A 14,450-nucleotide genomic window follows, 5' to 3' on the forward strand; every position below is an offset into this window, starting at 1 on the left:
TTTGGTGACATTTTCTCATATTTGTTTGTTTGCAGTGATTTTGTGTATTTTTGGATTCAATTTGTTCATTTTTTTGGAGGGGGCTCAATAAAATAAGGCCGAGGGCCTCATCGGGGCCCCAGACCACCAGGTTGCAATGTCTGTATTGTGGATTTCATCTTAAAGAGCGTGTGTGTGTGTTTTGTGTTAAACTGTGAACAAAGATGAAATGAAATGGTTACCATGACGACACGAGAGCAAGATGAGAAAAAGTGCATTTATTTCTTATTCTTGTTGTCAGTCTGACTCCTCCCACTGCCCGTATAAACCCCGCCCATTAAACAGTCCATCAGATAAAAAGCACGCTTTGCTTAAAAAACTAAAACACACACACTCGCAGGTAACAAAAGGCTCCACACACACACTGACAGACACACACACGCACACACACTGACAGACACACACACTGACAGACACACACACACACAAACGCACACGTTGACAGACACACACACACACGCGCTGAGAAACAGACACACACACACACGTGAACCGGGCTAGAAGAGAGCAGCAGTGTGACATCATCACTGCAGGTGGCTGGCGTGTGAGGAGGCGTGGCCTGCACAGCCTGTCCTCTCTAATGAAGGGAATGGGCGGAGCTAGTCTGAGTCGGACTCGCTGGATTCTTCAGAAGAGCTCTGATCTTCATCGTCTTCATCGTCGTCATCGTCGTTCTGAGGAAAACAAAAACACGCCAACATCAACGGAATGATCGACGATCAAACGACAAAAACCTCAGCGTGTTTTTGTGTTGTTCTTTTTGTGAAAAAAACAAAAAAAAAGATACAGAAAAATAAATATTTTTCTGTATCTTTTTTTTAGTTCTTGGAGTCTTTTTTTCTTTTTTTCCCCTAATTATTTAACAGCAAATGTATTTGTTTTCATTTTGTGCATTTGTGTTGTCCTTTTTGTGTGTTTTTCTGTCATTTTGCGTGTTTTGGTGTCACTTGTGTATTTTGTCATCATTTTGTGTGGTTTTGTTGTCATTTTTGTGGCCGAAGCCGAATAAAATATAAACGCTTGGCCGAATATCGAATGCGGTTGTTAAGTTTTTCACTATTTTTTTAATAATGCATAAATAGCCGAGAATACATTTTTACACGTTTTTTTAAAGAAAGTAAATGTTTATTGAATATTCTTACATTTTTTAAATATTCCAGTAGCCTTTGCTTTTCATATAAAGCACAACAAAGTTTTTCATTTATATTAGGCCTTCAAATAAAACAAAACATGCATCCAAAAAAAAAGCTAAAGTGCATTAAAGGGGAGGTATGATGAAAAAAAAAATCTCTTAATAATGTTTTTGCTACAGTGATAAACATCCATTTAGCCTCATTCAGAGGAACAAACTGTAAAAAGTTCTGTTTCCTCTCTTATATTTTATAAACAGTCAGCTTTAAACAGGACATTTGGATTTTGCCCACGTTGGCAGGTGACGTCACCTAACACGCCTCCTAGAATGTGAGCTCCTCCCTCTCCAACTATCTAACAACTAAAACAAACACTGCTGTTTAATATAGAATATATATTATACTTTATTACCATATATGTAAACTGCACTACTTTTTCTGCTGCCAATCGTGTTGGGAGTCACTGCTTGGAGCCACGAACCCATTGTTTACACATCAGCTGTTAGCACTCCGTGCTAATGCTACACCAGCCTATGCAGAGAGACCTGGTGTAGTGTAAGGAGGAAACAATGGGGATGTTTACTGATTTGTGATGAGAGCGGTAAGCGGAAAGGAGAGAGTCTAGCTGTGTTTGCTGCTGTTGCTCAGGTTCTGCAGCAACGCACACACACTTTTCTGACTCCAAATCACTGTCGTTGTTTGATTGCATCATTGGGTCACACGCTACTATTAGGCCTTGATTTTAACTCACTAAACCGAAGGCTGAATGTTGCTTTTTTTTTGCAATATTCGGCCGAATATATTCGGTGCATCCCTAATTTTTTGTGTTTTTGGTTACATTGTATCTTTTTCTGTGTGATTCGAGTCATTTTGTGTATTTTTCTCAACGTTTCCAAAAATGCCTCTGAACAAAATCAGTCACATTTCTAAATGTAAAACACATTCAGACGGTCCCTAATCTTTGAATTCAGACTTACAGTATTTCAGAGTGACAGCAGTGAAAAGTCAGGGATCAAAGTTACCTCGTCATCTTCACTCTCGCTGCTTCCTGACGTCTCATCGTCTTCATCAGAGTCCGACGATTCACTTTTGTCATCTTCGTCTGAGTCCGACATGTCCTGCTGGAAAAGGAAAGCACAGCAGTGACTTAGCAACCTGTACTATTTGACAGCAGTTTGTGTAATATTCTAAGGTAGTTCGTGTACTATTTTATGGCAGTACGCAAACTATTTTACAGTAGTCTATGTCCTATTTTACGGCAGTACACATACAATTTGACAGCAGTTCTTGTACTATTTTACAGTAGTTCGTGTACTATTTTACAGCAGTATGCGTACTATTTTACAGCAGTTCTTGTCACCATGGCAACAGTGACAGCGTAAACCAAAGAGGATATTGATTTTCCATCACTTGAGTTTGGTTTAAAAATGAGGATAAAAGTTTTTTTTACAACCCTATTTTAATATTGGCTTTTTTAAAAAAAAAAAATTAATGTAACTATCATTTTTCACTACTTTATTTACATCAAACATCAATTCATAATAATTTCAATCTTGAGCTTTGGTGTTAGCTTTAAATATGGATTTAAGTGTCTGGTTGAAGAAATGAAAATGTAATAAAAATAGACTAGTTGAATCCATCATTTCAGTTTTTATTATTATTTTATTAATATTATATATACGTTTGATAATTTTTCATCAGTACATTATTATTACTTTAGTATCTAAATATTTAAATAAAGTATTACATCGTTGCTGCTTGTACACAGATAAATCTATCTCGTCATTTGGTGTTTTTAAATTACAGAGATAAAATGTTTCTTATTAATCGATTTTCCAAACATTTATTTTAGAAGTTAAATATCATACGACTTCATCACGTGCTCAGAAAAAAACAAAACTTAAAATAAGGGGAGATGTTACCCTAAAGCAAAGCACGTGTCTTATGCTGGTTTTTCATGTTTGTCTTTTTTTAATAAACAATTAAAAACACCACAAAAACAGTCACATATTTACTACATTTACATGTGTACGATAAAAATAATTAACAAACGTCATGTGGTCAGTTTACATTCAAATATCACGTCCCAATAGCTCTGTCGTAAAGATTGGGAGTGAAGGAAGTGACGTAGTCTACGGGCATTCAGTGAAAGGATCCAATAGTGAGACGTGTGAGGGCGTGTGTTACGTTGAGGTCGATGGACGTGTGAGGGCGTGTGTTACGTTGAGGTCGATGGACGTGTGAGGGCGTGTGTTACGTTGAGGTCGATGGACGTGTGAGGGCGTGTGTTACGTTGAGGTTGATGGACGTGTGAGGGCGTGTGTTACGTTGAGGTCGATGGATGTGTGAGGCCGTGTGTTACGCTGAGACTGATGGACGTGTGAGGGCGTGTGTTACGCTGAGACTGATGGACGTGTGAGGCCGTGTGTTACGCTGAGACTGATGGACGTGTGAGGCCGTGTGTTACGCTGAGGTCGATGGACGTGTGAGGCCATGTGTTACGTTGAGGTCGATGGATGTGTGAGGGCGTGTGTTACGTTGAGGTCGATGGACGTGTGAGGGCGTGTGTTACGTTGAGGTCGATGGACGTGTGAGGGCGTGTGTTACGTTGAGGTCGATGGATGTGTGAGGGCGTGTGTTACGTTGAGGTTGATGGACGTGTGAGGGCGTGTGTTACGTTGAGGTTGATGGACGTGTGAGGGCGTGTGTTACGCTGAGACTGATGGACGTGTGAGGCCGTGTGTTACGCTGAGGTCGATGGACGTGTGAGGCCGTGTGTTACGTTGAGGTCGATGGATGTGTGAGGGCGTGTGTTACGTTGAGGTTGATGGACGTGTGAGGGCGTGTGTTACGCTGAGACTGATGGACGTGTGAGGGCGTGTGTTACGCTGAGACTGATGGACGTGTGAGGGCGTGTGTTACGCTGAGGTCGATGGACGTGTGAGGGCGTGTGTTACGCTGAGACTGACGGATGTGTGAGGGCGTGTGTTACGTTGATGTCGATGGACGTGTGAGGGCGTGTGTTACGCTGAGACTGATGGACTAGTGAGGGCGTGTGTTACGTTGATGTCGATGGACGTGTGGGGGCGGGTGTTACGCTGAGGTCGATGGACGTGTGAGGACGTGTTACGTTGTGGTCGATGGACGTGTGAGGGCGTGTGTTACGCTGAGGTCGATGGACGTGTGAGGACGTGTGTCACGCTGAGACTGATGGACGTGTGAGGGCGTGTGTTACGCTGAGGTCGATGGACGTGTGAGGGCGTGTGTTACGCTGAGGTTGATGGACGTGTGAGGGCGAGTGTTACGCTGAGACTGATGGACGTGTGAGGGCGTGTGTTACGCTGAGGTCGATGGACGTGTGAGGGCGTGTGTTACGCTGAGGTCGATGGACGTGTGAGGGCGTGTGTTACGTTGAGGTTGATGGACGTGTGAGGGCGTGTGTTATGCTGAGACTGATGGACGTGTGAGGGCGTGTGTTACGTTGAGGTCGATGGATGTGTGAGGGCGTGTGTTACGCTGAGGTCGATGGACGTGTGAGGGCGTGTGTTACGTTGAGGTCGATGGATGTGTGAGGGCGTGTGTTACGTTGAGGTTGATGGACATGTGAGGCCGTGTGTTACGCTGAGACTGATGGACGTGTGAAGCCGTGTGTTACGGTGAGGTCGATGGACGTGTGAGGGCGTGTGTTACGCTGAGACTGATGGACGTGTGAGGGCGTGTACTACGCTGAGACTGATGGACGTGTGAGGGCGTGTGTTACGCTGAGACTGATGGACGTGTGAGGGCGTGTGTTACGCTGAGACTGATGGACGTGTGAGGGCGTGTGTTACGCTGAGACTGACGGATGTGTGACGGCGTGTGTTACGCTGAGACTGATGGACGTGTGAGGCCGTGTGTTACGCTGAGGTTGATGGACGTGTGAGGGCATGTGTTACGTTGAGGTCGATGGATGTGTGAGGGCATGTGTTACGCTGAGACTGATGGACGTGTGAGGCCGTGTGTTACGCTGAGACTGATGGACGTGTGAAGCCGTGTGTTACGCTGAGGTCGATGGACGTGTGAGGGCGTGTGTTACCTTTGCGCGGTAGGCCATGGCCCTCTTACTCGCCTGGATTCCAGGCGTCACGTCTCTGGAGCTGCCGGCCTTTCCTCTTGCTGTCACTCGCACTTTAGCTTCAGGGCTGCAGACTTTAGTCGTGCTGCGACGTTTCTGAACGAGACACAAGCAGAGTTTAGTGAAGGGAAGCACAGACAGCTTTTGTTTCTCAGATAGAAGTGAATATTCATCACCCCAGCTGTTTGACCGCTGCAAACTCTGCCATTTTCTCCAATTTTGTGGGTTTTTGGAGCAGTTTTGTCTTTTTTTTTTATGAGCACATTTGATTTTTTTTTGTCCATTTTTCTGGAATTTTGTTTGTTTTTCAAGCCATTTTGTCTTTTTTTTATTGTCGTTTTATTGACAAGTACATTTGGTTTCAGTTTGTGCATTTTTGTTGTCATTTTGTATTTTCTTCAGTTACTTATGAGCTATTTGGTTTTATTTTGTGGATTTTTTTCGTGTGTTATTCATTTTGAGTGATGGAACTCACTGAGGAGGAGAACTCCTTGTACGCAGCTCGGTTCTGAGGAGACAAAGACTGAGAGGAGAAACGGAGACGTGAGACAGACATGAGACAGACAGGAGGGCGGAGCTTGTACTGAAGGGACTATACCTTCACCCAGGCCTCCAGCTCCACCTTGTACTCCACCTGCTGCTCCTCCACTAGCTTCTTATATTTGTCTTTCTGGCTCAGACTCAACTTCTGCCAACGTTTGCCGATCTCCACCATTCGCTCCTTCAGGCTGAAGTGGTTCAGCTCTCCGTTTGTCAGCAGCTCCTGAGAGAACATCTGGTAGCCGCTCCTAAAGCACCCACAACGCTCACAATGTACTGTCGGGACAGGAACAACTGACAGGAAAAACGGACAAGAACAACAGACAGAAACAATCGAGAAGAACGACTGACGGGATGGACTGACAGGAACAACGAACAAGAACGACAGGAACAACAGACAAGAACGACCGACAGGAACAACAGACAGGAACGACTGACAGGAACAACAGACAGGAACGACCGACACGAACAATAAACAGGAACGACTGACAGGAACAACAGACAGGAACAATTGAGAGGGACGACAGACAGGAACAACTGACAAGAACAACGGACAAGAACAACGGACAAGAACGACAGACAGGAACAACCAACAGGAACGACCGACGCAAACAATAAACAGGAACGACTGACAGGAACAACAGACAAGAACAACGAACAGGAACAACAGACAGGAAAAACGGACAGGAACGACAGACAGGAAAAACGGACAGGAACGACAGACAGAAACAATCGAGAAGAACGACTGACGGGATAGACTGACAGGAACAACGGACAAGAACGACAAACAGGAACAACAGACAGGAACAACAGACAGGAACAACAGACAGGAGGAACAGACAGGAGCAACTGTCACTCACACTGGGGGTTTCCGAGGTTCCCCGTCAAACTTTGGCTTCCTCTGTGAAGTGGCTGGAGTCCTCATCTCAAAGAGCTCCTTCTGCAGAACAGTGGAGGAAATAATCAGCAAACAAAACAGCAGGGACAGCTGTTATCACAGGGGGCGGGGCCACAAACGTGATTGCAACACATCTGATCTTCAGTTATGAAGATAGATTAAATGGGAGAGCTTATAGAATGTGATGTGAGCTTGTTTTGCCGGACTTCCGGCAGCTGAGCTGACAGCAGCAAAAGAGCAGAGCGGAGCTCACAGAGGAATTTATTTACTAAACATGAACTTTTTCTTCTGAGAAATGATACGATACCTCAACATCAAACTCTATCATTTACCATCTGACTCTGGCTCTGAGGTAATCATCTACTGCTTTTTTATTTGCTGGCTCAACTGGAAAGCTAAGTAGCAAGCTAGCTAGCTACAAGTAGCAAGCTAACTAGCAGAAGAAAGGCTCTTTCCACAACAGAATACAGCAGTCTTCTCCAAAAGATTACTGAAGTGGAGACTACAGTGCGAGGAATACAAGTAAACATTGAGGTTAATGGACACTGTGGATATGATAATGATACGACTGTGCCACTGTTTCAAAACAGCGGAGTGGATAAAGCTAACTTGCTACCAGCCCGTGCTAACAAAGCTATCAGGCCTAGGGAGGATCCTGTTCCCGTTGATAAGCCAACAGGTGCGAGTCCTCCCTGGAATACTCTGGGAGCTAAGCCTAAGAAAAAGTCATATCCACTTCAAAGGCTAACGGGCCGAGCAAAGCGCCCTGATATCAATAATGAGACGGACTGGCCTGCACTGGCTTCGCAGACTGCAGCCTCAACATCAACTCCCTTGTCTGCCCAGGCACAAAAGTGGACATCTGTTAAAGGCAGGAGTATCACCAAGTCACAAACCCAGTTTCATGTAGAACTGGGTAATCGATTCGCCCCACTGCTGAATGACCTAGGATCTGGCTCTAATGAGGTCAACACACAACCTTCTGGAACTGCGAAGACTGAAAGTGCTTCAGGAAAACAAAAGCGACATGGTAGGCCAAAGCAACAACCTCACCTGATAGTGGGAGACGTTTCTGTTAAAGATGCTCAGAAGATGTTTAGCAGCAACGTGAAAGTGATCTGCTTACCTAATGACACAGTATCAGACCTGGCTGACAAAATCTTGCATATCGTAGCAGATTACCCACATTTGAAAAATGTTGTGATTCATTTTGGGTTAAATGATTTAGCCAAGGAGGAGTCTGAGGTGTTAAAGCAGGATTTCACCCAACTGCTAAAAACTGTGAGCTGTATACAGCCTAAAGTGTTCATCAGTGGCCCGATACCTCCAGTCCGCAAAGGAGATCTGAAATTCTCAAGGATTTACTCTTTGAATAAATTTCTGTCTTCGGCTTGTGCTGCCCTTTCACTAAATTTTATAGAAAATTTTCCTATTTTTTGGGAACGTCGTCATCTTTTTAGAGCAGATGGACTGTGTCTAAACAAGGCTGGAGTAAAACTCTTCACATCCAACTTGTTTTACTTCACCAGTCACACTGCTATCAGTTCTGATAAAGACAGAGGACAACATGTACCATCGGAGAACAAAACAACAAGGAAAGAACATGGAGTCAATGAGCTTACAGCAAGAAATAAAAATCGCCAAAATGAAGAGGTCAACCCAACCCCCACATCTCAGGACCACCTCCTTCACCCCAAAATTCACCTACTTCCACCTCATCCAGCTTCTCTCCTACCCCTGCCTTCTTGGATTTAACTGCCCAGATGAACGAGCTGGTTCTGGCTGGCACAAGACTGACACCCCACCCTTTACCCCACCATGGTCCCATCTTATCTCCTCTAAAGAACCAATCAGCACCACCCATCCCTCCTCGACGATACCAGGCCCAGGATCACTCTTCTCCTCAGGCCAGTTGTGTTCAAATTAGAGCGACACGGGTCTGATGTGTGCTGGGTCTAGACTGCAATAGCTCTATTTTTAGGAACAACCAGAAAAAGTCAGGGCCCTATGGAGTTAATGCAGCTTCTTTAATTCCTGTGGTGACAGGTAACACAGGTAAAATTGTGAAATTAATAAAAGCAAAAAGCTTTATAGAGATAAAAATTTGACTCCTATAACATGTCATCCAAAAAGTCCACCAGTGTCTCCAGTAAAGTCTTTAAAATTAGCTCTTCTTAATGTTAGATCTCTTGTTAACAAGTCACTAATAATTAATGATTTTATTTTGACACATCACTTGGACTTTTTATTTCTTAATGAAACGTGGTTGAATGATGGTATCAGTAATACTATTCTCAATGAAAGTGCACCACAAGACTTTATTTATTTAAATAAGTGTCGTACTTGCAGGAAAGGTGGTGGAGTTGCTGCCATTTTTAAATCATTATTTCAGTGCAAAAAAATAATATTTGGGGATTTTATCTCCTTTGAATATATGTCATTCTAACTGAAGGGTGATTCAAGAGTTCTGTTTTTAGTCGTTTATAGACCCCCAAAATATTCTGGAGAATTCATGGATGAGTTTGCTGAACTGCTGTCAGTTGTATGCACTGAATACAACTTTTTAATAATAACAGGTGACTTAAATATTCATGTAGACAATAACATGGACAATACTGCCAAAGAACTGTATGCTTTAATGGATACTTTTGGTCTTACACAACTCGTGACTGGTCCGACACACACTCAAGGTCACACTTTGGATCTGGTTATCTCTAAAGGTGTTGACATCTCTGCTGTTGATGTAAGAGACTTAGCTCTATCTGATCATTTCTGTGTCTTTTTTGACCTAGAGACTGTAACATCTGTTCCCCCTAGTTGTGTGTTTAAAGAAAAGGTACATAAATGAGAACACAAGTGCACAGTTTATGGAAGCCATAGCAATGACACCAACATTGAGTGCTGAGACAGTTGATGATCTTCTGGATGAGTATAATAGAAAAGTCTGTAATGTCATAGATGTGGTGGCTCCAATCAAAACTAAGAGAAAACCAAACACACAAAAAACACCTTGGAGGAGGACTGAGATAATGCAGAATTTGAAATCTGACTGTAGAAGAGCTGAGCGTAAATGGAGATCAACAAAACTCCAAATTCATCTAGAACTGTACAAAATAAGTCTGCGAAAATTCAATGATGGCTTGTTCAAAGCAAGACAGCAATACTTTTCTGAAATTATTTCCAAAAATGTCAACAACTCTCGCACGTTGTTTTCTGTAATTGAAAAGCTCACAACCCCCTCAGATCAGATAGCCCCTGAATTACTGTCAGCTGGAAAATGCAATGAATTTGCTGTATATTTCAATGAAAAAATACAATCAATAAGGTCAAACATCAGAACAAACCAGCAAAATCACAAAAAGCTTGAACAGCTTCAACCACTGAGGGATGAGTCAACTACAATGTTAGAGTTTATTACAGTGAACCCAAAATCAATAGAGGAAACTGTTCAGCAGCTAAATCTATCAACATGTTGCCTTGACATAATACCCTCAAACTTTTTTAAAACTGTTGTAAAGTCAATTGTCACTGATTTGTGTCAGATAATTAACTGCTCATTCCAATCAGGCACCGTACCAAAATCCCTGAAAGTAGCTGCTGTGAAACCGCTGTTAAAAATAGAACACTGGATGCCTCTATACTGGCTAACTATAGACCAATCAGAACCTTCCATTCATGGCCAAGATCATTGAGAAGGTGGTCTTCAACCAACTGAGTCAATTCTTAACATTCAACAAAATATTTGATAAATTTCAGTCAGGTTTTCGTTCTCATCACAGCACAGAAACTGCTCTTATCAAAGTGATCAATGACATAAGGTTGAACACTGATTCAGGAAAAGTATCTGTTCTCATTCTGTTGGATCTAAGTGCTGCATTTGACACTGTAGATCATACAATTTTGTTGCACAGATTGCAAACATGGGTTGGACTAAATGGAAAAGTAATGCAATGGTTTAAGTCATACTTGGAGGAGCGAAGCTATTTTGTAAGCATTGGAAACTTTGAATCTGACAGATTACCAATGTCCTGTGGGGTTCCTCAGGGATCTGTTCTTGGACCTCTTCTGTTTAGCCTTTACATGCTTCCTTTAGGACAAATTTTACAGAACTGTAAGGTTGATTATCAGAGCTATGCAGATGACACACAACTATATCTATCACTGAACCCAGATGACCATGGTCCCATTGAGGTGTTGTGTGACTGTTTAGAAAAAATAAACTGCTGGATGAGTGAAAACTTCCTTCAACTAAACCATGACAAGACGGAGGTGATTGTCTTTGGTAACAAGGAAAAGAGGAGTGCTATCAGCAATTATCTTGAGTCTCGATCTTTAAAAGCTAAAGACCAAGTCAAAAACCTTGGTGTTCTGATTGACTCAGATCTGACATTCAGCATCAGATCAAATCTATCACAAAAACAGCCTTCTACCACCTAAAGAACATCTCCAGAGTGAAAGGTTTAATGACTCAGAAAGATCAGGAGAAACTGGTCCATGCTTTTATCTCCAGCAGACTGGACTATTGTAATGGTCTTCTGACAGGAATCCCCCAAAAGAGAATCAAACATCTACAGCTGGTTCAGAACGCTGCAGCTCGGGTCTTAACCAGAACAAAGAGGTCAGAGCACATGACTCCAGTTTTAAAGTCTTTACACTGGCTCCCATTCAGCCTCAGAATAGACTTTAAAGTTCTGCTGCTGGTGTATAAATGTGTGAATGGGTTTGGTCCAGAATACATCAGTGACATGTTAGTCTGGTATGAACCCAGCAGGTCTCTCAGATCTATGGCCGCAGATCAGATAGTGGAGCCCAGAGCTCACAGTAACCATGGTGATGCTGCTTTTAGTTGTTATGCTGCAAAGAAGTGGAACAAACTGCCAGCAGAGCTGAAATCAGCATCACATGTGAACATTTTTAAATCAAAGTTAAAGGCACTTTTTTTCTCTACTGCATATGATTGAGAGAGAGATTTTTAGTCATGTTGTTGATGTAATGATGATTTTACTGATGATTTTAATTGATTTTACTGATGATTTTAATTGATTTTACTGATGATTTTAAATGTTCTTATTGATTTTAAACAATTGAATGTTTTATCATGTAAAGCAAATTGAGTTGCCTTGAGTATGAAATGCGCTATACAAATAAATTTGCCTTGCCTTGTGTATAAAAAATCCACACGTGAAATGAATTTCACATCACAAATTATGGGAAAAAATGTGAACCTGTAGAGTTCAAATTTAAACCCAAAGAAAATATTCACACATGCGTGATCTGAATGTGAAGAACTCACAGAAAAAGCACAGCTGCAAACTTGTAATCAACACTGCAGTTATAACTTCTCCAATCTGACGCTACAGCTGCACAAACTACTTTTCTCGTGTGAATCGGGGCTGTTTGAGTTTTGCAACATATTTTGCGAGATGTCTGCTTTGTATCTGAAGAAAATCAAACACTGGTGAAGGACTCCCACCCAAAAAGACTGAATATGCTTCAACTTCAGCTCTAATACATTTTATATTTGATTTTTCTATTTTTTCTACCTCGTACAGATAAATCTTTATTACTTTTTAAATTATAATAATTATTGTTATACTTTTCTTTTCTTTTCTTTATTTTGTTCTGTTCTTTGTTTCACATTTGTTTGTTTTTCATTGTACAGGGAAACATGTTCCCTTACTATGCACATGATAATAAACACTATGAATCTTGAAAGGACTTCTATCCTCAAGGTTAGTGCGTCTTCAACAGTCTGTGATTTACTCTCTAACTTCAGCCACCAGAGCGTGTCAGCACGCTGTTTAAGGGAGAGTAAAGGTGGCTTCAGAGAGCTCTTCTTCTCTGCTTCAATGGCTACTACCAAACCACAAAGTTGGAACTGTTGCTCACTGCGGTCATAAAAAACGTGTCCGTGGATAAATGAAGCTATTTCTAACTTCAGGAAAAGCTGCCGGAAGGTGGAGCATTTGTGGAAAGCCACAAAATTAGAAGTACATAGACTCCATCTTAAAGACATGATAATGGAGCTAAATGAAAAAATAAAACACGTCCGCTCTGCCTATTTCTCAGATCTTGTTTCACGAAATAAAAAACCCCAGAGTCTTGTTGGAAACTATTGAAAACCTTGTTGCAGCCCCACCGTCCCATGTGTCGGTGCACACGCATGGATCACTGCAATCGTTCATTCTTTGTAAACAAAGTACAAAACATCAGGGCCAGTATCACTCCTCCTTTTGTCAACTTGTGCATTACAGTAGCCTCTGTGTGGTCATGGTTCTCCTTCACTCCTGTCAGACTACAGGATGTTCAGGATTTAGTGGGAAAGATGAAACCCACATCGAGCCCAGTGGACATTTTTCCCACTCCACTGCTCTTGTTGTGGGTCCTTGGGTGGTAAAACTGATAAATCTCTCACTTCTATCTGGCTCGGTCCCCAAATTTTTTGAACATGCTGTAATAAATCCCATTCTTAAAAAGCCTAATCGAGATCCCGGGGAGCCTATAAACTACAGGCCCATATCTAAACTTCCGTTCATTTAAAAAATCATGCAGAAAGTGGTTGCTAAGCAGCCAACCTCATTCATGATTTTTATGATAAACATCAATCTGGCTTTAGGTCAATCCACTCCACTGAAACTGATCTTCTGAAAGTTTCTAGTGACTTGATGATGGCTGCTGACTCTGGTCGTTACACAGTTTTAGTTTTACTTGATCACAGCTGCCTTTGATACTGTAGATCACGGTATATTGATTGATTGACTTAAATCTGAGATTGGGTTTTCTGGTGCTCTTCTCCAGTGGTTAACTTCTTATATAAATAGAAGAACTTTTAATGTTGTTTTTAACGATGTAATGTCTAATGTGTCTGACCTGTCATGTGGAGTAGCCCAGGGCTCTGTTCTGGGGCCTGTTTTGTTTTTATTGTACCTGATGCCTCTTGGTCGGTTGATCCGTGGTTTTAAAAATGTGTCGTATCATTTCTATGCTGATGATATTCAGCTGTTTTGCTCTTTCAATGATTCTGAGTTTCACTTCTTATCTAAATTCCTGGAATGTGTATCTGCTATCAAAAACTGGTTGACTTTGAATTATCTGCAGATTAATTCTGGCAAAACAGAAACTCTGATCATTGCTCCGGATAAAACGATCCCTTTGATCAGGAACTCTCTTGGTGATCTGGGAACATCTGTGAAAAACAGTCTCAGAAACCTTGGGGTTGTTTTTGATAAATCACTGTCTTTGGAGGGTCACTGTCATCTACTGACTAAAAACTGTTGACAAACATCTCCAAAGTGAGGAATCTGCTGTCTAAACCAGATCTAGAAATGATCATACACGCATTCATTCGCATTGATTACTGTAATTCGGTTTTCTCCTGTTTTAACAAGTCGACTCTAAAGAGACTTCAGACTGTTCAGAATGCTGCTGTCACACTTTAGACCAGTGCTCCCAGAACAGCCCACATTACCCCCATTCTTTCTGGTCTTCATTGGCTTCCAGTTAATTTTTGTATTGAGTTTAAAATCCTAGTCCTTATTTTCCGTGCGATGCATGGTCAGGCCCCTCAGTACATCACTGACTTGTTGTGTCGCTACACTTCAGGGCACACCCTTCGGTCATCAGGCCAGGGGCCCTCATGATCCCAAAAACTCATTTTAAAACCTGGGGTGACCTAATGTTCCAGGCGGTGGCGCCAAGACTCTGGAATAGCCTACACCAGTCCCTCTGT

At 42.1% G+C, this 14,450-nt stretch overlaps 1 protein-coding gene across 2 annotated transcripts in view; it reads right to left on the reverse strand.

Annotated features, from left to right (window-relative positions):
* The window catches only part of ubtfl (upstream binding transcription factor, like), a 39,380-nt gene continuing 24,930 nt past the window's right edge, over positions 1 to 14,450 (reverse strand). For both annotated transcript variants that reach the window (XM_028472966.1, XM_028472965.1), the window contains exons 15-20: positions 6,684 to 6,763; positions 5,882 to 6,071; positions 5,759 to 5,806; positions 5,245 to 5,379; positions 2,192 to 2,290; positions 1 to 713 (exon numbers count right to left, since the gene is read on the reverse strand). In XM_028472966.1, coding sequence (XP_028328767.1) covers positions 639 to 713; positions 2,192 to 2,290; positions 5,245 to 5,379; positions 5,759 to 5,806; positions 5,882 to 6,071; positions 6,684 to 6,763 — 627 coding nt within the window. In that variant the 3' untranslated portion in view covers positions 1 to 638. The remainder of the gene's footprint in view (positions 714 to 2,191; positions 2,291 to 5,244; positions 5,380 to 5,758; positions 5,807 to 5,881; positions 6,072 to 6,683; positions 6,764 to 14,450) is intronic.

This window comes from Gouania willdenowi, chromosome 17, assembly GCF_900634775.1.
Source record: "Gouania willdenowi chromosome 17, fGouWil2.1, whole genome shotgun sequence".
Taxonomy (NCBI): Eukaryota; Metazoa; Chordata; class Actinopteri; order Blenniiformes; family Gobiesocidae; genus Gouania; species Gouania willdenowi.